We start from the raw sequence: 23,097 nt of genomic DNA, 5'->3' as shown, positions 1-23,097 counted from the left end.
CCCACATTCAAGTGTTGATAAAAAAAGAATGCATGAAGCTAGAATAGCCTAACAAAAGCCTTTGTTGTTGTTTAAAAGCAGAGGCTCTGTTCTTTCTTTTGATATATTGCATGTTCAGAAATATATACAACAAAATATTCTGGGGGCCATGAAATTTGTGTGAAAATGATCAAAAATACTGGCAGTGACTGGCAACTTAAAAAAAAAAAAAAAAAAGCTGACGGGGAAAGTGTTAATGAAAATGATATAGGGGTCAAAGATGAAAAAGTGTAATACAGCTTTGAATTGTTTTTCAATAAATCAGAATAGGTCCTGTTTAATTCATTTTTTTCTGAGCAAAAATTAAATATACATTTTTACCATGTTTTACAGAAGACCTACTAAAATGTCATTTAGTGTAACAGTCTTGTCAGGGATATTTACAACAGAAAAATCTATTTATGCCATATTAAAGACTATTACTTGCATTTTTAATCTTTGCCACTATCCTAGGTTTTGCCCATTTGTCAACAAGAATTTTTTACTCATTTAAAATGGAATAAAATTTAGTATGCTCACTTATTCTTTTATATATTTTAATGTCGTTTCCATTTTTACATAAAGTGTTACACTGAATGAGAAGGGAACATAATTTCACCCTCATTTTGACATTTTATTCTCCCAAAACTTTTTGAAACCTTAAAAGTAGACGTTTTACTTGCTTTCTACGTATATTAAACCACTTTTGTAAATTTCTATTGATGCGCACATCTAAATGTCTTTGAGCCATAGACATATTTTAATAAAAACTTAAAAATAAAATGACAAAAAAAACAGCAAAATTACTAAAACTAACTTGATACTAACTAAACTTAATTAACGCTTGAATTGAACTGTTAATGTCATTAACATCTGTATCTTTCCATCCAGTGAGAGCCTTAGAAATGCCTTATTCAAATATCTAGTAGAACGACTGAAAAATTGGTCAAAAGAAGTTAATAACCCCATATTTAATGCTTAATATTTTGTATAGAGATGAAAATAAACTGGGTGAAAACTGTGTAATATATATCTGGGCCATAATGTTTGCTGTGCTGGCAGATTTGTGCGTTCAAACAGCTGACTCAGAATCAGCCATGCTGGAAATATTTATGAACATCGCAGGGAGCTTTGACCCTGGATCAGTTATTCAGGTCAAGGAAAGATGCCATGATGTGGATTAGTCATGAGCTGAAGGACAACAATACAGTTAATATGAGGATGGAAAGTATATCAGTGTCCTTTTTGTGTAGCGTGTTGCACAAATGATAAAAGCACAAACCCACACTGACAACATTTCATTACGAAAACTTTATCTGTGAACAAAATAAGGGGTAAAAAAAAGCCTTACATGTTTCTTTGCATCCAGCAGTTCTGAACAAAAGCACAGTAGCAACGATTCTTCTACAGTCCTGACAGACGCTCTCATTTGGGGTCACTTCGAGAGAGAACGCCTGCCATTTAAACGTGCAGGGAAACAATAATAAAAAAATACACAACTCAAAACCTACAAAAGGAAATTAAGGGTACGGCTGGCGCTGAATGAGACCCGTTCAGCATTGAAGAGCTAAACTACAGCGTACTGCTGATACAACAGCTCACGAATCCTGTAGTAGTCATCACAATGGCAGCCTTCCAGACAAATGCGGCCCGCTTCCGTCTGAGAAAGAAAGAGAGAGAGAGAGAGGTCAATGAGGTCAGTGTCGTACAGCACACAGTGAGGTGTTCAGGTGAGCATGTTGTGTTCTTGAATACAAAAAAAGGCAGTACAAAAAAGAAGCTAACTGGTCACATTGAGATGGTTTTCTGATAATATATTCTGTACTAGAGGTGGGCAATATTTAAGTTTAAAAGATATACTGTAGAAATTTTTCAACAGTTGTGCAAAACACTGCCATGTGATACAGAAAGACCATTAAGGTCACTGAACATAAGAGATCACAGTACCAAGGTTAATAGAGACTCTTCATTTCTGGTTTAGAATTTTTAAATTATGATTTTTGTATGGAAAATGGGTTTTATTTCTATGTACATGACAGTTCAAAAAACAAACACACAATCAAACTAAATTAATGAATAAACCAGTATATTTATTTTATTAAAAATGACAAAAAAATAAAATAAATAAGTAAACAAAATTAAAAAAAAACAAATAAAACAAACATATTTATTTTATAAAAAATTAAAAAAACAAATTAAAATAAAATAAATAAAAACCTATAACAAAATAAAAACACACAAACTAAATAAATGAATATAACAAATGACAAACAAATAAATTAAAATTAAAAAATAAATAAAAATAAGTAAACAAAATGAAAAAAACACAAACTAAATAAAAATAGATTTATTTTATTAAAAACTATAAACAAAATTAAAAATAAAATGAATAAAAACAAAAAATAAAAACAAACAAAAACAAATAAACACACAAATAAATAAAACAAATATATTTTAATAAAAATTACAAACAAATAAATTAAAACTAAAATAAATGAAAACCTATAAAAACATAAATTAGAACAAATAAAATACATAAAAATAAATAAGAAACAAATAAAAATAAAAAAAATAAATCCAAAAAAAAAAAAAAAAAAAACATTTTTCTACAACTAAGTAATTTTACCAAAATGTAAATATATATAGACTGCTTATATCACCAACTTTATGCTCCATGATTACCAGACAGGTAATTCTTGTGTAATTCTTGCATTGACAGCTTAGAGTGAACAGATTTAGTTTGTGTGCATATATGTAGCATAACAGGACGCAACAAGATGCACATGTGCTTAAAAAATGTGCTTACCATTTTTATTATTATACTTGGAAAAAAAAATAAAATAAATAAATAAATAAATATATATATATATATATATATATATATATATATATATATATATATATATATATATATATATATATATATATATATATATATATATATATATATATATATATATATATATATATATTTACAATTCATTGCATAAACGTATTTCAAAAGGCAGCATCCCAGTGTTGCCAGATCCAGATTTGGCTTTTTGCAACACAAATTAAGCCCCGGATGAAACACAAGAACACACCCTGACTGTACGCCTCAATGTGCGGTCCACTAATCAAATACTCATAACAGATGATTTGCATATTGTGAGGTGTAATCTGATTCCACTCACCCTCCTGACAGCGACCAGATTATTACACACCAGAACTCCGCCCACAAACTCCGCCTGGATCCCTTCACGCAGCAGAACCTGCTTGAAGTCCGACAGTCGAGGCTCGTTGATGAACACAGACTGATGACCTGGGACCTGTGAATGACACGTGTTATTTCACATGTTACTACTCAATAAGCAAGGGATAATGTAAAGCAAGGGATAATCGCAAAATAAACCCTGACAGGGAATAAACCAGGGCTGGATGTACATTATCCAGCTTATTACACGGCTACTTGCCACATAAGTAAATTATTAGGCAGAAAATATTGATTTGAGTTGAAGTATTTTATTAGCTCTATAAGCTTCTGCAAAGAAAAACAGTTACTAGCAAGCAGCTTTGAGCCTAGATTAACGCACAAGTTCAAACAAGACATGAAAGATGCACCGGCCTTAAATACCCGGATGAGCATCATTATACAGCTTTGATATTGACGACGATCATTATTGGGCAATATCTGCCCTCGGAATGTCACACCTGACCAATCAGAATCAAGCATTTTAAAAGAGCCATGTAATATAATACCTTATCAGTTAATCTCAGAGCCTCTGGAGTGTTTGATGAGAGGTTTCGTCTTGCTTCTTCAGTCAGCAGATCTATTTTAAAGTGTTTCCTCTGATGTCTGATGAACTGTATCATATACGGCTTTATTTTACCTTCATCATGAGCTCAGTTTATCACATTTATATTGTAACTCACTCTCTCTGTTCCACATAGGGCCGCAAGACTACTCAAAATAAAACTGAAATTGTGATATGATGCAGTGCTATTATCAAATCTGCAATCTAACTGAATAAATGTATGCGCCGTGTTTCAGAGCGAAGCGAGGCACTGTGTTTTTACATGTGAGCCGCTCATTATCCACCAGTGTTTGTAGAGCAGATTGGTTCACAGTAAATGCTGCTTCAAATGCTTTAAAGTGCATTTTTGGAAACATAAAATGCATCAATAATCTTCTCGTATTGTAATGAGAAGTGCTAATATCAACAAAAGAGTTTTTCCGTCAAAATAAAAGTTTGATGGTTTAGCATTTGAAAATGAAGTTAAGACAGCCATAATGTAGCTGTAATGTAAAATAAAATTAATATACTTTTCTTAAATTTTATAGTAAATATTTCTTATTTTGTTTTTATTTAGTAATTTTTAGATTTTTGTTTGGTAAAAATATTTTTACCAAATAAAAGTATTACTACTGCTATTATCATTTTATAGTCATATTGATATATAAATCACAAAATATTTATCAAAAATATTTAAATAAAATTTTAAATTGCAATTGCAATTTTTTTTTTAAGTGAAATACTACAATAGTAATATTTCTTTTTTTCTTTTTATTTAGTAAATTTTTTATATTATTGTTTAGTAATAAAATTATAATAATAATTATTGTTATAGTCATATTGATATATAAATCACAAAATAAACAAAAAAAAATTTAAATTCAATTTATAATTGCAATTGCAAATTTTTTAAAGTGAAATACTACAATAGTAATATTTCTTTTTTCTTTTTATTTAGTAATTTTTATTTTATTGTTTAGTAATAATAATTATTATCATTTTACAGTCATATTGATATATAAATCACAAAATATTTGCCAAAATATTTAAATTCAATTTTAAATTGCAATTGCAAATTTTTTTTAAGTGAAATACTACAATAGTAATATTTCTTTTTTCTTTTTATTTAGTAATTTTTATATTATTGTTTAGTAATAATAATTATTATTATCATTTTATAGTCATATTGATATATAAATCACAAAATATTTACCAAAAATATTTAAATTCAATTTTAAATTGCAATTGCAAATTTTTTTAAGTGAAATACTACAATAGTAATATTTCTTTTTTCTTTTTATTTAGTAATTTTTATATTATTTAGTAATAAAATGATAATAATAATTATTGTTATAGTCATATTGATATATAAAAAAACAAAATATTTGCCAAAAATATTTAAATTCAATTTTAAATTGCAATTGCAAAATTTTTTTTAAGTGAAATACTACAATAGTAATATTTATTTTTTCTTTTTATTTAGTAATTTTTATATTATTGTTTAGTAATAACAATAATTATTATTATCATTTTATAGTCATATTGATATATAAATCACAAAATATTTACCAAAAATATTTAAATTCAATTTATAATTGCAATTGCACATTTTTTAAAGTGAAATACTACAATAGTAAAATTTTATTTTTCTTTTTATTTAGTAATTTTTATATTATTGTTTAGTAATAATAATTATTATCATTTTACAGTCATTATGATATATAAATCACAAAATATTTGCCAAAAATATTTAAATTCAATTTTAAATTGCAATTGCAAATTTTTTTTAAGTGAAATACTACAATAGTAATATTTCTTTTTTCTTTTTATTTAGTAATTTTTATATTATTGTTTAGTAATAATAATTATTATTATCATTTTACAGTCATATTGATATATAAATCACAAAATATTTGCCCAAAATATTTAAATTCCATTTTAAATTGCAATCATAATTTTAATCAGGATCTTTTATAGTGAAATACTACAATAGTAATATTTCTTTTTTTTTTTCTTTTTATTTAGTAATTTTTATTTATTATTGTCATTTTATAGTCATATTGATATACAAATCAAAAAAATTTCGTCAAATTGTACATTCCTACAAACAAGCACAGCAAACCTAGCCTGGTAATACCAGACTCTGCTACTTCACTTTGCTTCGTAGACAGAGTCTGGAATGGCATAATAGAGAAGTGTTTTCTCTCTCGCTAGGGGGCGCTTGTCTGAAGTTTAAAATCATTGGTTACCCGTAAGCCAATCAGATACGTTTAGTTATGACGTATGTTATGGGCCTGTACAGCCGCATCGAAGCACAGACATCATGCATCGAACTCAAATCTATGATTGAACTTCCACTGTAAACCTGTTGTAAACACATGATGATGCGAGCGAAATACCGGAGTGAACATGGCTGTAAACGACTTTTGCAGATTATGCGAAGTTAATGCATCCCGAAGTTTGCATCCCGTGTCTCGTTTCCCATTTCCGCGGTCGTTTCGGTTTTCGATTTCTCTAACCTACAATGTAAAACTCGGCGCTTAGCATTACGTCACGGCTCTCAGCCCGCCCTCTGTTCGTTGATTGGCCCGGCTGTTTCCAGACCGGTGGCAAACACAAAGCTCTGACGCTGTATCAGACTGAGTACAGAAGCGAAATGAAATTGAGCGGAAGTAGGAAGTCTGGCGTAGTCAGGCTACAGCAAACCTGGAATTTTCTTAAATTCTATTTTAAACTGCAGTGAAATTTTACAGTGAAATACTACAATAGTAATATTTATTTACTTATTTATTTAGTATTTTTTATATTTTTGTTTAGTGATAATAACAATTATTATTATTATTATTATTAGTTTATTGATAATATATAAATGACAAATATTTGGTCAAATTGCACAGCCCTACAAAAATGCACAGCAAACCTGGAATTTTCTTAAATTCAATTTTAAATCACAACCACGATTTTTATCAGCTTCCCCAAAAACAATTCCCCACCCAAACCATTCAGTTCTAGTTCCACCTCATTTATTTCCCCGTTCTTTCTCGCTGCCCTGCAGCAGACTCGTTTTCTCTACAAAAACAAACTGTAAATCACATCATTTCCATGTTAAGCATGTTTTATTTAATCTCTCACTCACCTCATGAGCAGGCAGCGGCTCCAGTGTGGGTATGACATCACTCTCCTCTGAGATCTCCCGGTCATCCTCTCCAAACAGAGTCTTCATGGCCCGCTGGTTAGCCGTGACGCTGGGCTCAGTCGACAGGTCCGGCGTGACGTCCATGGCCGGTTCTCCATCCTCCATGTCCTCTTTTGCTTCTCCCATCTCGGCGATGACACCCGTGTCCACTTTTTCCACCCGCATGTCCAGAACGCCGTCGATCCAGGCCAGCTCTGTGTCTTTGGCTTTACAGAACTGCAGCGAGCTGACCAGAGAGTCCTTCAGCCTGACCTACAGGGACATTTACAGCTTCATCAGTCTAAATATTCCAGAAGACTGGACACTTTGTAATGTCAATGTTAAATGAACGGCCAAAAAGCATAAAAAGATTTCCGTTTTTAGTTGAAATGGTGTTGTGTAAACAGCCCCTTAAACGGACAAAATACTACAAAAGTTTATATAAAGAAAAAAAAAAAACTACACATTTAAGCTTAAAACATCCAGAGAGAAGTATTACCTGGTAAATGTGGGTCTCGCTGGTGGCATCCACCGTCTCCTGCAGTTTTGGCATGTAAACTTTGATGTCTTTCCCGCTGAAGGCCTTGCAGGACTCGGCCAGGTCCTGACTGGCCTCAGGCGGGCCGTGAACGATGACTAGCTGTCTGGGTTTCATCTGGTTTATGATCTTCTTAATGGAGTCCCCGTCAGAACGGCCCTCGTAATCGATGTACGACACTCGAGCTCTGAGACACAACGGATGAATGAATGACTCTGAATGCTGCATATCTGGGTCATTCTACCATAAGTGTGACCAAGCAATACAATATTTTAAAAATTTATTATCACACCATATACAAAGATTAATTTGACCATTACGGTAAGATTAAGCTATAGAATGATTAAATAAATTCACTTTTTTATACTCAAAGATGCAATATACACCATATTTAAATTTTATTTTTTTGTTTTTACCAAAATACCAGTAACAGATTATTCATATTCACACATTATATATATATATATATATATATATATATATATATATATATATATATATACACACAGTACAGTCCAAAAGTTTGGAACCACTAAGATTTTTAATGTTTTTAAAAGAAGTTTCGTCTGCTCACCAAGGCTACATTTATTTAATTAAAAATACAGTAAAAAAACAGTAATATTGTGAAATATTATTACAATTTAAAATAACTGTGTACTATTTAAATATATTTGACAAAGTAATTTATTCCTGTGATGCAAAGCTGAATTTTCAGCATCGTTACTCCAGTCTTCAGTGTCACATGATCCTTCAGAAATCATTCTAATATGCTGATCTGCTGCTCAATAAACATTTATGATTATTTTCAATGTTGAAAACAGTTGTGTTCTTTTTTTTTCAGGATTCCTTGATGAATAGAAAGTTCAAAAGAACAGCATTTATCTGAAATACAAAGCTTCTGTAGCATTATACACTACCGTTCAAAAGTTTGGGGTCAGTAAGAATTTTTATTTTTATTTTTTTGAAAAGAAATTCAAGAAATTAATACTTTTATTCAGCAAGGATGCATTAAATCAATCAAAAGTGGCAGTAAAGACATTTATAATGTTACAAAAGATTAGATTTCAGATAAACACTGTTCTTTTGAACTTTCTATTCATCAAATAATCCTGAAAAAAAATATTGTACACAAATATTTTGTACAATTGTACACTTTAAATGTTTCTTGAGCAGCAGATCAGCATATTAGAATGATTTCTGAAGTATCATGTGACACTGAAGACTGGAGTAATGATGCTGAAAATTCAGCTTTGCCATCACAGGAATAAATTACTTTGTGAAATATATTCAAATAGAAAACAGTTATTTTAAATTGTAATAATATTTCACAATATTACTGCTTTTTACTGTATTTTTAATTAAATAAATGTAGCCTTGGTGAGCAGACGAAACTTCTTTTAAAAACATTAAAAATCTTAGTGGTTCCAAACTTTTGGACTGTATATATATATATATATATATATATATATATATATATATATATATATATATATATATATATATATATATATATATATATATATATATATATATATATATATATATATATATAGCTCTGGAAAAAATTAAGAGACCACTTAACATTGATTTCTGAACCCGAGCTGTATATATTTTTATAATATATTTTATAATATATATATATATATATATATATATATATATATATATATATATATATATATATATATATATATATATATATATATATATGTATGTATGTTTGTATGTCAGTGTTACAGTATATAATGCACAATATACAAAATAATAAAACTTTAAAAAATTTTATAAACTATTTCTTGTTTAATGAGACTTTACAAAATGGCAGGAACATGGAAAGCTCTTGATGGGTCGGACTCTGATTTTTGGATTTATGTTACATTTTCATGGTGCCTATGGTTTTACTCATTTCCAACACTAAACAAACATTTATCATGAAAAATAGTAAATATTAGCAGATATTTTAAGTTGACATTTGCAAGAAAATAAAACTTAATATTTTATTAATTTGTTTATAATAATATGGCTATATGAAATGTTTTTTTTAATATATATATATATATATATATATATATATATATATATATATATATATATATATATATATATATATAGCTCTGGAAAAAATTAAGAGACCACTTAACATTGATTTCTGAACCCGAGCTGTATATATTTTTATATATATATATATATATATACGTATGTATGTATGTATGTATGTATGTCAGTGTTACAGTATATAATGCACAATATACAAAATAATAAAACTTTAAAATTTTTATAAACTATTTCTTGTTTAATGAGACTTTACAAAATATATATATATATATATATATATATATATATATATATATATATATATATATATATATATATATATATATATAAAAAGTATAAATTTAATATTAAAAATGGTGGTAATCAAACAATGGCAAAAACATGAACAATTTAATCTTTTATAAATGTAGTCAAATTTGAATTTAAAAATTGCTTTTACTTTTTGGTAAACATAGTGCTGTCGAAGTTAAAATTAACACATGGAAGAAAAATAGTGTGCCTTTAAAATTAAAGTTTTACATTCTACTGTACTATAGTAGTAGACTAAATTTCTGTCAACTTCAAGTTAAACTGAACTCTTATTTTGACGGGTTGTCATGAAGACCTTTGAGTTTCTGTGTATATGATATGATGATTTTTTTCTCAAATGAAATGGTAAAATTCTGGTAAAGTGACTCTCAGAGCAGCTCTTCAGATGAAGTTCATGTGTTCATGTCCTCGTATAGTGAGAAAACCCACACATGGTAATAATTAATAATTTTAAATGTACTACCATTAAATTAACCTCAAAACTCAAATGTTTTAAACATTTTCTCATCTGATTAAAATCACTTATGGAGTCTGAACTCACATTATCTACCAGTTCAGCAGCAAATAAACACACAAGCCACAGAAGAGCAATTCATTAGAGATGGATAGAGGGTTATTAAGTAACAATTATTCTGTTAAAGCTGAAAGCAGCGTAATGGCAATCACTGACACTATGAGTGTTTGTGAGAAACCTGTAGGATACTTCTATGATTTTACACCTCAGCAAAAGCGTGACATTTTTACCAAACACTGATTTGTGACAATCTAACATGCTAAGGGGGAGAGCGACCTCTGCAGGCCATAATCAAGAACGACACATTCTGAACAAATACAATTCATCCTCTTAAAACATTTAAACAAATTAAATTTAGGTCCATGCCTTCTGTTTTAAATGTTAAACCTTTTCATTTAAAAAAAAAAGTACACAGAATCATTCCTGAACACTGCCATAGCCACTAATCTGCTAATATTCATTCAAGCATTTAAGCTTTGGCCTATTAACCTTTTCTCTGATTTATCATAATAAGTAATAACAGTCATTGCACAAGATGTCCTGATGAAGTCCTCACCTGATCTCTAGTGTTTGTGTAGTGCTGGTGCATTTGGTGGGGACGTCGGACAGGTCTTGCTCCATGGGCTCGTCTCCGTTAGTCAGTCCAGACTCCAGTTTGCTCTTCTCCTCTTCAGTGGCCTGGAGCTCAGGAACCAGAAACTCCTCTGGCCTGAGGGTTAGAGGTCAGAGGTCAAAGGTCATTCCTCAGAAAATACAGAACTCATACACGAATATTGCACAATAAAAAAAATGTACATTGCATTCAAGGCAGTGTTATTTTAGATTGTCTTTTAGTTTAATTAATATTTTGAATTAGCTTTAATTTTTATATTTTTAGTTATGTTAATTTTAGTTATTTTGTCATGTGCTATTGTCATTTTTATTATTTTTTTAATGTTGCTATTTTAGGTTAAATTTATTTTATTCAGTTTTAGTAATTATTTCCATTCAGTTTTAGTTTTAGTTTTAGTTACAGTAATTATTTAATAATTTTCCAGTTAATAATGTTTTTGCTTTTTTGCTTCAATTTAAACTTATTTCAGTTTATTGCCAAGGCAACATTTCTAATTTTCATTTAGTTTAAGTTTTTCAACTAATATTTGTATTTATTTTAATTTTTGCTTTATTTCAAACAACAAATGTTTTAATAGTTTCAGTTTTAGTCAACGATAATAACCCTGATATGACACAATAAACGTAAGATGAAACGTTTAAGCATTTTGAAGGAAGAAAAAAAACAATACTTATTTTATTTAAAGTAGTCATCCGGCAAATGGAAAATGATTCAATGAAATGTAATTGTTTTTAATTTTGTGTGTATGGTGTAAATTTGTGTCCAAACGAATTGTTTTGCTGCTCATTTTGGCCAGGTCACTACTGTGAAAAAGATTTTTAATCTTTCCTGGTTAAATAAAGGTTAAATAAATAATAATAAAAAAATATAGAGTACATATTAGCACAAACCAACGTAATACTATATAAATACCATGGTCTTAACATCTAATACCATCACTATACTTCACTAACAGGAAGCTGAACGAAGATGGACATAGTGGTGTTTTAGAGGTAAAAAATGATATAAATACTGTTCGGTTTCTCACACAAACTGATCGTTTCGTGTCTTAAGACATCAATGTGTCGTCACGAGCCGCAGGGTTTAATTTGGATTTGTCTAAGCAAGTTTTATTTACTGTTATAGTTGAAGTTCCTATCCACTGCTATTATTTGACTGACAGACGGCAGCGGTTGCAGTTAAAAATCATAATTTGCGTTCGACTGAAGAAACAAATTCACCTACATCTTGGATGCACTGGGGGTAAGCAGATAAACATCAAATTTTCATTTTTGGGTGAACTATCCCTTTAACATCTAATACAATCACTATACTTCATGCAATTTACACTGCATTCAAGCTACACATTTTATCATTTTATAATTTGTCTTGTTCACCTGATGATTTCTCCGTACTCATCCCATTTGATTCGCTCCTCGTGTGTAGGGAACATGGGGTAAGACTTCTTGGCCTGTTTGAAGAAGCTGCCTTTCCTCCCGCCCTCGCCCTTCATCATCAGGTCGTGATGTTTGGTCTTCACTGCCACCGGCTGCTCCAGATCGTCCTCCATATCACTCTCATCGCTCGAGTCCAAGTCCACCCTAGTCATGAACACAGAAAGCTGTTACTGAACCTCATATGTAAAGCTGTGAATTAGATAATTGAACTTGTGAAATGGCTGAGATTACCTTACAATGAGCTATAAAAGTGAAGAAACGACAACAGAAAAGGGTGGTCGACATATAACATGTTCACGAACTGTGATTTTCTCAGCATCGTTAGGATAAAATCAATATGAATGTATAATGTAAACGGTATATTTGAGGTTTTTCACCATTTTTAATGACCTTTTTGTATTCAGTAGTCGATTTGTGTGCATTTTAAACCATTCAAGCGTAAGAAGACTCAAACACTGTTTTCTGTGCCACACTCATCCAAAGCGAGCGCGCAGAAAGCTACCTCTCATATAGTGCGCAAATACGGTCTTCTTGCACTTGAACGGACAAATACACACAAAATTATGTCAAAATATCCTCAAACACAGCCAGTTGTGTCTTAAGTGAATGTAAACAGTTGAGAAAGAAAACACGTGTAACAGTATATTGGATCTGTGCATCTCTTAAAGTGACAGCAGCCTAATATACTGTACCTGCTGCCTTCTCTATAATAACGCTAATTAAACAACAGAAGACAAAGAGAAAATTCACTCACTGATCTTGACTGAATAACGTTTGTAACTGTATTTGTAATATTTATTTTATTTATAAAGTGCATTGTTATTTTACATCTGATTACAGTTTCTGTACCTGAATACTATATGATTTGTTTCAAATCATATATTTGTTCAGCTGTATTTATTTGTGCTATTGCTAATTTGTTTATTTGTTCTTATTTAATTACTGAGTGTTTACTTGTCTTTAATAATGCTTGAAATTTATATTAGTTAGGCTAGTTGTTTTTGCTGTGGTATGTTTGTTAAAATTTAAGATTTTTGTTCATGGTATTCAGCTGCAACGAAATGTTTTGCAAAAAGACTTTTTTTTTTTTTTACCTTATTGGAATCGAAACTAGGAATCAATAAGAATCTGAATCGCTAAAATTCAAATGACACCCAAACCTATGCGGGACGTTATTAGGACATATCAACTTTGTATTACAAGTAACAGAAAACTGTAATAGTCATATTAATAATAATAATAATAATAATAATAATGAACGGTTGTAGACAATGTAAAAGAGAACTGGGTTATTTTTCATTCAGTTCACTTGCTGTGGGTCTAAACTGGTTCTTTTAAGGAGCATAAATGTGGACATTGTGGATAGAATATGAATTAATTTGGAGAAAAAAGGCATTAACACGGGTTTGCACACCCCGATCAACATGAGAGCTGCTGTTTCAAAGTGGGTTTATTCATTTTTAAGCAGCGGCAGCAGAAGATGTTGAATGTTTTACATCACAGTTCAAAAAGCACTATAACTTTTTGACCCAATCGTGCAGCTCTAGCGTGAATGATTCATAAAATATTTATAGCTATAGATTTTTTTTTCACTGAGAATCTGTCCTTTGAATATTTGCAGAGAATTACCCGCACTACACTTGATAAATGCTGTAAGAAAGATTCCTGGGTGAATTCAAACCAGTTTTTCATTCTGACAGGATTTTATTCACAAACACATTTCCACTCACTCTTTCGCCTGCTCCAGTTTTTTGGCAGCTTCTTTCTTCATTTTCTCTTTCTCCAAGTATTCCTCTAGTTCTCGCCCTTCCAGTCGGCAACGTTTTCTTATCTGGTTTAGAGAGATAATTTAAAAAAAACTTTAAAATAACAAGTCAAACATATCAGACGCTGCAAAGTCCCATAGTTAGAGTGCATTTTCACTGATATTGCACACAAAAATTATCTATAAAGCACTACAGAAGAATAATTAATCACAAGATCTGCCAAAATGTGTGGGATCTAATCGCTGATTTTCAGAGATTTGCCTGAGACATAATAAGCAAACTATTTACACACAAACAAAACAACGACACATAAATTTGCATAAACTGACACTGTGACTATCGTAACAGACAAAAATATTGAGTAGTCTGAACCCGCCATAAGTATTCAGTTCTTAGCCAGAAAAAGTTAAAGTGGACCAGACTTAATGCTGATCTATAAATCCAGCGCCCTCACCTCCAGGTCCATCCTCTTCTCCCCTGGGTTATCTATGAGGTAGCGGGCCAATGTTCCTGGTGTGGTCCTGTAGGTGAGGATGACTGAGTTTTTGGCGTCCTGACACCACTGTATGAAGAGCTCTCGTGAGAAACCCGACTCCAGATCGGGCTGACTGCACAGAACCACCTTCGGGCTGGGCACGCGGGACAGATCGGCCAGGCTGTGACAGAGCGAGAGGTGGCGGAACTGGAAAGGGTTGTTCCGCTTGTCCTCGAAGCATCGCATCAGTTTATCGCTCATCCACTCGACCTGTGAGAGAACATGACAACTCGTGCTGTGATGGGAACGTTATATCTGAGATATGACACACCGAGAAATTTCCATGACGTAGGATTAGGGGTGTGCGATATTGGGATGACTGGGATTTTGTTGATAATGATCATTAAACAATGTTTTGTGCTTTTGAATTGGTACCTTGGTTGGTTTTTAAGCTTTTCATATATTTCATATTATGTGCAGTGGTCAGTTCACAGCAGTAACAGAAATGAACTTTTCCACCACGAGGAAATATTTGCCCCCTTAAACTTTACAATGGCTATTTTTTTTCATAATAATAATAATAGCTAATGTTTTATAACATCTTTTATGCCAAATTCTTACATTTAATCAAACTCAATTAGATTAATAAGACATGATTCATTCAAATGGCTGACTCACTCGGTCATGGAATCATTCATTAAACTGATTCATTCAAAACGCTGATTTATTCAGCAACAAAGTACTGCTATTTTTTGCTTGGGGATGTAAAAAAAAAAAAAAAAAAACAGTTCAGCTGTGGTTTCATTGGAACTTTTTCGTTGACAAAACGGCATTTCATTCAAACAACGGATTCATTGAATCATTCATTAAACTGATTCGTTCAAAATGCTGGTTCATTCAGTAACGAAACACCACTATGTGTTGCTTGGGGATGCAAAAAAACAAAACAAAAAAAAAAAAACAGTTCAGCTGTGGTTTCATTGGAAATTTTTCGTTGACAAATAGCAAAAAAACGGCATTTCATTCAAACAACGGATTTATTGAATCATTCATTAAACTGATTCGTTCAAAATGCTGGTTCATTCACTAACGAAGCACCACTATGTGTTGCTTGGGGATGCAAAAAACAAAACAAAAAAAAAAAACAGTTCAGCTGTGGTTTCATTGGAAATTTTTCGTTGACAAATAGCAAAAAAACGGCATTTCATTCAAACAACGGATTTATTGAATCATTCATTAAACTGATTCGTTCAAAATGCTGGTTCATTCACTAACGAAGCACCACTATGTGTTGCTTGGGGATGCAAAAAAAAAAAAAAAACAGTTCAGCTGTGGTTTCATTGGAAATTTTTCGTTGACAAATAGCAAAAAAACGGCATTTCATTCAAACAACGGATTCATTGAATCATTCATTAAACTGATTCGTTCAAAACGCTGGTTCATTCAGTAACGAAGCACCACTATGTGTTGCTTGGGGATGCAAAAAAACTAAAATCGTTCAGCTGTGGTTCACTGGAAAATTTTCGTTGACAAAATAAAGCAAAAACAGGCATTTAATTCAAACAACGGATTCATTCCTTCATTAATCATTTATTAAACTCATTTGTTTATAACGCTAATTCATTCAGTAAAGAAGCACCGCTATGTGTTGCTCAGGGATGCAAAAAAAAAAGTTCTCAGCAGAGGTTTCATTAGGTAATTTTCATTGACAAAAACAGACAATATTGCATTAACTCAAAATGTTAGCTTACTGTTTATTTAACTATTTTATAAAATAAATATGAAATTTGCAATCATGCTGATATTCTGGAAAAAACAGCACTCTTGCTTGTGTGATATTGCTTAACTATATAATTTGATATAAACAAAAGTCACGGGGGAAAAATGGGCCTGTATATTTAAAGGCTACATCATGCAATTAAAGTGTGCATTCTCAAGGAGTTTTTGTTTAGTTTTTGCAAAGCGAGTGACTCTGTAATGTCAGCTCACACATTTAAAACAACAATTTCGATATTATCGTAGACAACACAAATCGCACACCCCTACGTAGGATTTGACTGTAACAGTGAGACCTGGGACTTTGAGAACTCCACCACGTTGTAGCTGACGTTGTTGAGCAGGGCGAGTGAGTAGACGCCCAATCCTGCGTCTTTGGTCCTCCAGATCTGATCCAGGAGTTGAGCCAGCTCTAGCACTCGTCCCGCTGTATCTACGGCGATCAGCACGTTCCCGTCACCACGCAGGGTCTCCATGACATTGGCTGGAAGAGAATGTAAAATGTCACACTTTGTCCAAAAGAACAGGATTTGTAATTCTGCTTCACTGGAGCAGTAGATTTTATTAGTGCTTAATTAGATGACAAATCATCGAGCAAACTATTAGGTTTGTTTGAACTTACTGAGCAGTTGCTCGTCACGTTGTTTCCTGCGAGGCTGTACATACGAGGCGTTGAAGGAGTCTGTGATGAGGAGAGACGGTCTGCTGACGGTCTCCAGAGAGCAGCCGTTCAGATGACTGAGAGGAAACAACAAACATTATGTAAATACTGCTTTACTCTACTGGATCAGAGCTCAAAAATGCCTCAGATATTTAAAATCTGTAGTTCATTTCACTTCATTAAAGATACTTTTGATGTTGGTTTGATCAAAGACTTTAGATATGCAAAGATGGTGCACTCATACTGCTATGAATGGAAGAAAGTGCAAGTGTCGTAATATGGCAGAATAAGCCCCGCCTTCTAAATAAACGAAAACAGTCAGTGTTCTGAGTCGCATGCTTATGACTGTACATGCACATTGTCTATTCCAACCTGAAATATAAGCTTTTTTTAACGCTATTTGAGCAAAAGAGTATGTTCACACTTGTAGTTCGGTTCAGACCCCAAAACAAAACAAACATTTAGTCCTGGTCTGCTTTTCAAGCATTTACGTTGCCATTTTTAACACCGAACCCAAGATACCGAACCTACAGGCATAGGGATATGTTCACAACCTGATTGGTCAGTGTTGCGGGGCCGAGAGCGGTGGGAACGGACCCTTGAGAACGGAGTGCTCCCTTCCCACGGCTCTCGGCCCCACCCTGCTTGCCACAGTCGGCTTTTATGACGTATATTTCGAGACGGAACTTGCCAAACATCCAAAATAATGCAGTGTACTGGGCTAAATGTGCTCGCTGTATGTGCGTAGCCTACATATGATGGTATTTTGACCAGCTGAGAACTTGTGAAGAGTTTAAAAAAAGTGTAAAGGAGTCAAAACAGCGACAGGAATCCCTCCGTCACACACAAACAAAGATCTGCTGTGAGGAGACGCGGTTATAACGCCCGTACCAAACAAAAGTCAAATTATGATGAGAAAAACAGGTATTCTTGAGGATTCTGTCCTTTTTAGGGTCGCATATTATGACATCATGTCCCGTTTTGGTTCGTTTACATGTCTCTGGTCCGTGTTGGGTTCATATTCAATCGAACCGCACCAGAGTTTGGATGGTAGCGTTCACACTTAAAGGGTTAGTTCACCCAAAAATGAAAATTATGTCATTAATGACTCACCCTCATGTCGTTCCACACCCGTAACACCTCCGTTCATCTTCAGAACACAGTTTAAGATATTTTAGATTTAGTCCAAGAGCTTTCTGTCCCTCCATTGAAAATGTATGTACGGTATACTGTCCATGTCCAGAAAGGTGATAAAAACATCATCAAAGTAGTCCATGTGACATCAGAGGGTCAGTTAGAATTTGTTGAAGCATCGAAAATACATTTTGGTCCAAAAATAACAAAAACTACGACTTTATTCAGCATTGTATTCTCTTCCGGAATCCTTTCCATTGAATTGATTCTACTGAATTGATTCTATTGAATCCTTTCATCTGTCGGCGTTGGTAATGCACTTTTACGTCGTGGTTGTTTTTGGCGATTAGGACATCCGCGACATTTTGAAGTATCGAAAATACATTTTGGTCCAAAAATAACAAAAACTACGACTTTATTCAGCATTGTCTTCTCTTCCGGGTCTGTTGTCAATCCGCGTTCACGACTCCGCTTCTTCTTTCCTGTTTTACAGCGGTTGGCATCCAGCTTATTGGTGCATTATCGCCCCCTTCTGCTCTGGAGTGTGGTTCACGACTCCGCAGTGATGCTGCTGATGTAAGACGCTGCTGAAGTGTTATCTGGTGCGCCCGAGCTTCGTTTACAGTCTGAGGGAGACGCACGCTGTATTCAAGCTATTCTACATTGTTTGTATTTTAGTATTGCTATATTTTTTAAAATGGTGTGTAAGTGTGCATGTCACGGATGTCCTAATCGCCAAAAACAACCACGGTGACGTAAAAGTGCATTACCAACGCCGACAGATGAAAGGATTCAATGGAATCAATTCAATGGAAAGGATTCCGGAAGAGAAGACAATGCTGAATAAAGTAGTAGTTTTTGTTATTTTTGGACCAAAATGTATTTTCGATGCTTCAACAAATTCTAACTAACCCACTGATGTCACATGGACTACTTTGATGATGTTTTTATTACCTTTCTGGACATGGACAGTATACCGTACATACATTTTCAATGGAGGGACAGAAAGCTCTCGGACTAAATCTAAAATATCTTAAACTGTGTTCCGAAGATGAACGGTGGTCTTACGGGTTTGGAACAACATGAGGGTGAGTCATTAATGACATAATTTTCATTTTTGGGTGAACTAACCCTTTAATCAAATTAACCGCACTAACTGAGAAATCGCACCAGGGTTCGTCTTAATCGACCCAAACATGTCAAGTGTGAACACACCCTATGAAACAACATTTATGCAACAGTTCAGACCAGATTTTGTTGCTGATTTGGAATGTTATTTAAATGTGAGTGTGGCAAGCAGTTTTTGAGATTTTCCCATTCAAACAGATCGACTTGGATGCCCACTCATTACAAACATTGAGTATATATGTAAGTGAACAGACTTTCCTTGAAAGGAACTTTGGTCTTATTTTTAATTAACAGTTATATTTGTAAACACTGATCAGCGAAATGGAAGCTCAAAAATGCTTGAATGATGTGCAAAAAACAATAAGGTTCATTTTCATTTGTCACAGGCACATTTGAACTTCTGCATGAACCAAGTACGTTTGAGCTATATGTATAATCGCTGCTCAATGTTTACATGTGAATAAAAGCCTAAATTAATCTGTTCATTATATAAAGTGATCATGTCTCTTCAGAAGACTTGAATCAAACCACTTGTTTCATAGGGATTTATTTTCAAATCTCTTTATGAACATTTTGAAGCATCAGGGTAAATAGACAATCAATGGAGAGAGAGAAATCTCTAAGATTTCATTAAAATATCTTCATTTGTGTTCTGAAGATGAACGAAGTCTTATGGGTTTGGGATGTCATGAGGGTGAGTAAATGATGACAGATTTTTCATTTTTGGGTGAACTAACCCTTTAATGAAATAAAACTTTCTGATGCTACATTCATTTCATGTACAGGTGATTTCTTTCATACTCACATCTCCCTCTTGTGGTTGAAATCCACAGCATAGATGATCTCTTCCTCACCATCCTTCACTATTTTCCAGATAGTGCCACCAATCATGTGACCCGCAGGAAGTGGGGTGATGGACAGACCGTGACCTTTTCCTGTTCGTTAATAAATTATGATCAATTTTCAAGATGCCAAAGAGGACACATTAACACTATTTTGGAGAATTAAAGGATTAGTTCACTTTCAAATTAAAATTTCATGATAATTTACTCATCCAAGATGTTCAGTCAGGCATGTTCTTCAGTCGAAAAGAAATTAAGGTTTTTGATGAAAACATTCCTGTATTTTTCTCCATATAATTACAGTTTCAGTGCAGCTTCAAAATGTTCTACACAATCCCAGGCGAGGAATAAGAGTCTTATCTAGCGAAACGATCTGTCATTTTCTATATAAAATACAATATTATATACTATTAACCATAAATGCTCATCTTGAACTAGCTCTCATCTTCTTCTCTATTAGAATTCCAGCAGTGTAGACGCTGCTAAGTGTATTACTGCCCTCCACAGGTCAAAGTTTGAACTAATTGTTGTATACTTGTACTAGCATATTGTATATAACAATTTGGTTCAAACTTTGACCTAAAGAGGGCAGTAATACATTTAGCAGTGTCCACACTGCCAAAATTCTAATAGAGAAAAAGAGAGCTAGTTCAAGATGAGCATTTATGGTTAAAAGTATATATTTTTTATTTTTTTTAGAAAATGACAGATCGTTTTGCTAGATAAGACCCTTATTCCACATCTGGGATTGTGTAGGTCCCTTTGAAGCTGCAATGAAACTGTAATTTTGACCTTCAACCGTTTGGGCTCCATTGAAGTCCACTATAAGGAGAATAATCCTGGAATGTTTTCATCAAAAACCTTAATTTCTTTTCGACTGAAGAAAGAAAGACATGAACATCTTGGATAACATGAGGGTGAGTAAATTATCAGAAAATTTTAATTTGAAAGTGAACTAATCCTTTAAAGCTTCATAATTTCTGTTTTAGTTTCCTATTTTTGTACATGTGAATGAAGACATGTTTTCTTGTCATCGAAAAAAACATCTCACCTTTCAGGTTGACGATCTGAGAGTATTTCAGCTGCTGGATTTTGTCAAAAGCTGAATCGACATCATCCAGTGTGAACAGAGTGAAATCTTCTGTGTTGTGTCGAGACTGAGATCACACAAGAGATGGGACATAATTAATGTTTCTTCACCAGAAAATTTCATTTGTGTTGAACACAATTAAACATTTTAATATGGGGATTCTAAGTTCAACTAACAGTTAAACTTTTTCTTTGTAAACTAATTTGACAATTAAAAAGAAAAGTATTTCAGACAATCACAAGCAGTGCTTCATTTGTACATCTCACCTGATAGAGATCGTACATGAACATCTGGCCCATCTTGTAGACGGGGATGGTGGCGTAGATGGTGCAGTTGAGCCCCAGTTTGCCCACAGCGTACGGTAAAGCGCCCAGATGCAGATGATCAGGGTGAGAGAGCAGCACTGCGTCCACCTGATGGACATACCTGACAGACAGAACGGGAAATACACATCAAATACAGCCAGGAAATTATATAAATAATGCCACCTTACTGTAAATTATCCTACCGCTTCAGCGAATCTATGATGTCCATGGAGAAACTTTCATCCCAGCCACAGTCCAGCAGGAAACGGAATTCATCCACCTGCAACAGGTAACACAGAGCCGATTCCTCCTGGACTCCGGATAGAGCCGTCAGCTTGATGATGGACGTCATTCTGCCGCCTGACCGATGGATGGACACAAGAGATCATCAGTATATTAACACCATGAACCACATTTAGTCTTGAGTATATATGTAAGTCATTCAGTACTATGGTACTACAATGTTTTTAAGTGTCATAAAAAAAAAAAAAAATGGTATTATAGTCATTAACGTGGACTACATTACACGTCTCTATATAAGTCATGTGATATGAGACACTGAAAAACAGTAATTCTGCAACATTCATTGATTTGCCTGTCTGCAAAACTCAGTCTCACCTCATCAATATCTACAGATACAGATTAAATGAATTGAAACAGAAATGTCAAAATGAAAATCATCACATTATCAATGTTTGTTGATGTGAAGGTGACTGTTCTGGGCCCGCGTCCTCACAGAAACACGAGATTTTAATGTCATTACTTCTGCAGAAAACTCTTACAAACTCTTATAGACGTTTACATTGTAGTATTCAGTGCTATAGTACTACAATGTTTTTAAGTGTTCATAAAACCACTGTATTGTAATGGTACATGTGCCACAGTAATACCATGGTATTCTTTTCCATACATTAGAATAGCATGAATATAGCAAGAATACATAAACACAACAATGCTATTTATCCAAATACCATAGTATTAGCATCTCATATCCACCACAGTACGCTTTGTAAACATTAGAACAAACTGCAAATTATAACATAATACTAATAAATAAGCAGGTAAAATAACAGAGCAGTAAACATAACTCTAAGTTCAAAGAGAAGAAGCAAAGAATGAATGAATATGAGTATTCATGAGCCTTCATACACTACAATTTCAAAACATTCTGACATATTAACTTAATCTAAACTCAAAGAAAACACATAGCAGCCAAACAAGTAAAGGGATTCTCTTCTAAAATTGACTTAATTTATGTACATAAACACTTGCATACCCGTATCTTGTGATATCACTTTTGATTTCAGCCGGTTCGGTGACTAATAACTGGTGAAAATAGCTGAAAAATCATGTTAAATTCATATTAATGTATCAGATCGGCGGCATGAGAACAGCAGCCATTACTGCCGCTGCTGACGTCACTGGACTCTACCACTGACAGCACTAGAGGGGCGCTTACAAATAACTTGCAAAAGTCTCGTAACCGTAA

General features: G+C 33.1%; 1 protein-coding gene across 1 annotated transcript; it reads right to left on the bottom strand.

Moving 5' to 3' along the window:
- Nucleotides 1-1,314: 1,314 nt before the first annotated feature.
- cpsf2 (cleavage and polyadenylation specific factor 2) lies at nucleotides 1,315-23,051 on the bottom strand. The gene is made up of 15 exons (XM_048208051.1): nucleotides 22,885-23,051; nucleotides 21,812-21,968; nucleotides 21,570-21,729; nucleotides 21,265-21,370; nucleotides 20,177-20,306; nucleotides 17,071-17,186; nucleotides 16,745-16,932; nucleotides 14,652-14,942; nucleotides 14,162-14,262; nucleotides 12,372-12,575; nucleotides 10,939-11,091; nucleotides 7,466-7,691; nucleotides 6,928-7,239; nucleotides 3,192-3,326; nucleotides 1,315-1,678 (listed from the first exon to the last, which is right to left on the bottom strand). The coding sequence occupies exons 2-15, from the start codon at nucleotides 21,958-21,960 to the stop codon at nucleotides 1,586-1,588; spliced, it is 2,364 nt and encodes a 787-aa protein (XP_048064008.1). The 5' UTR covers nucleotides 21,961-21,968; nucleotides 22,885-23,051; the 3' UTR covers nucleotides 1,315-1,585.
- Between the last annotated feature and the right edge of the window lie 46 nt (nucleotides 23,052-23,097).

This window comes from Megalobrama amblycephala, linkage group LG11, assembly GCF_018812025.1.
Source record: "Megalobrama amblycephala isolate DHTTF-2021 linkage group LG11, ASM1881202v1, whole genome shotgun sequence".
Classification (NCBI taxonomy): domain Eukaryota; kingdom Metazoa; phylum Chordata; class Actinopteri; order Cypriniformes; family Xenocyprididae; genus Megalobrama; species Megalobrama amblycephala.
Note: the sequence above shows the minus strand (reverse complement) of the source record. Positions and strands in the feature narration are given on the sequence as shown.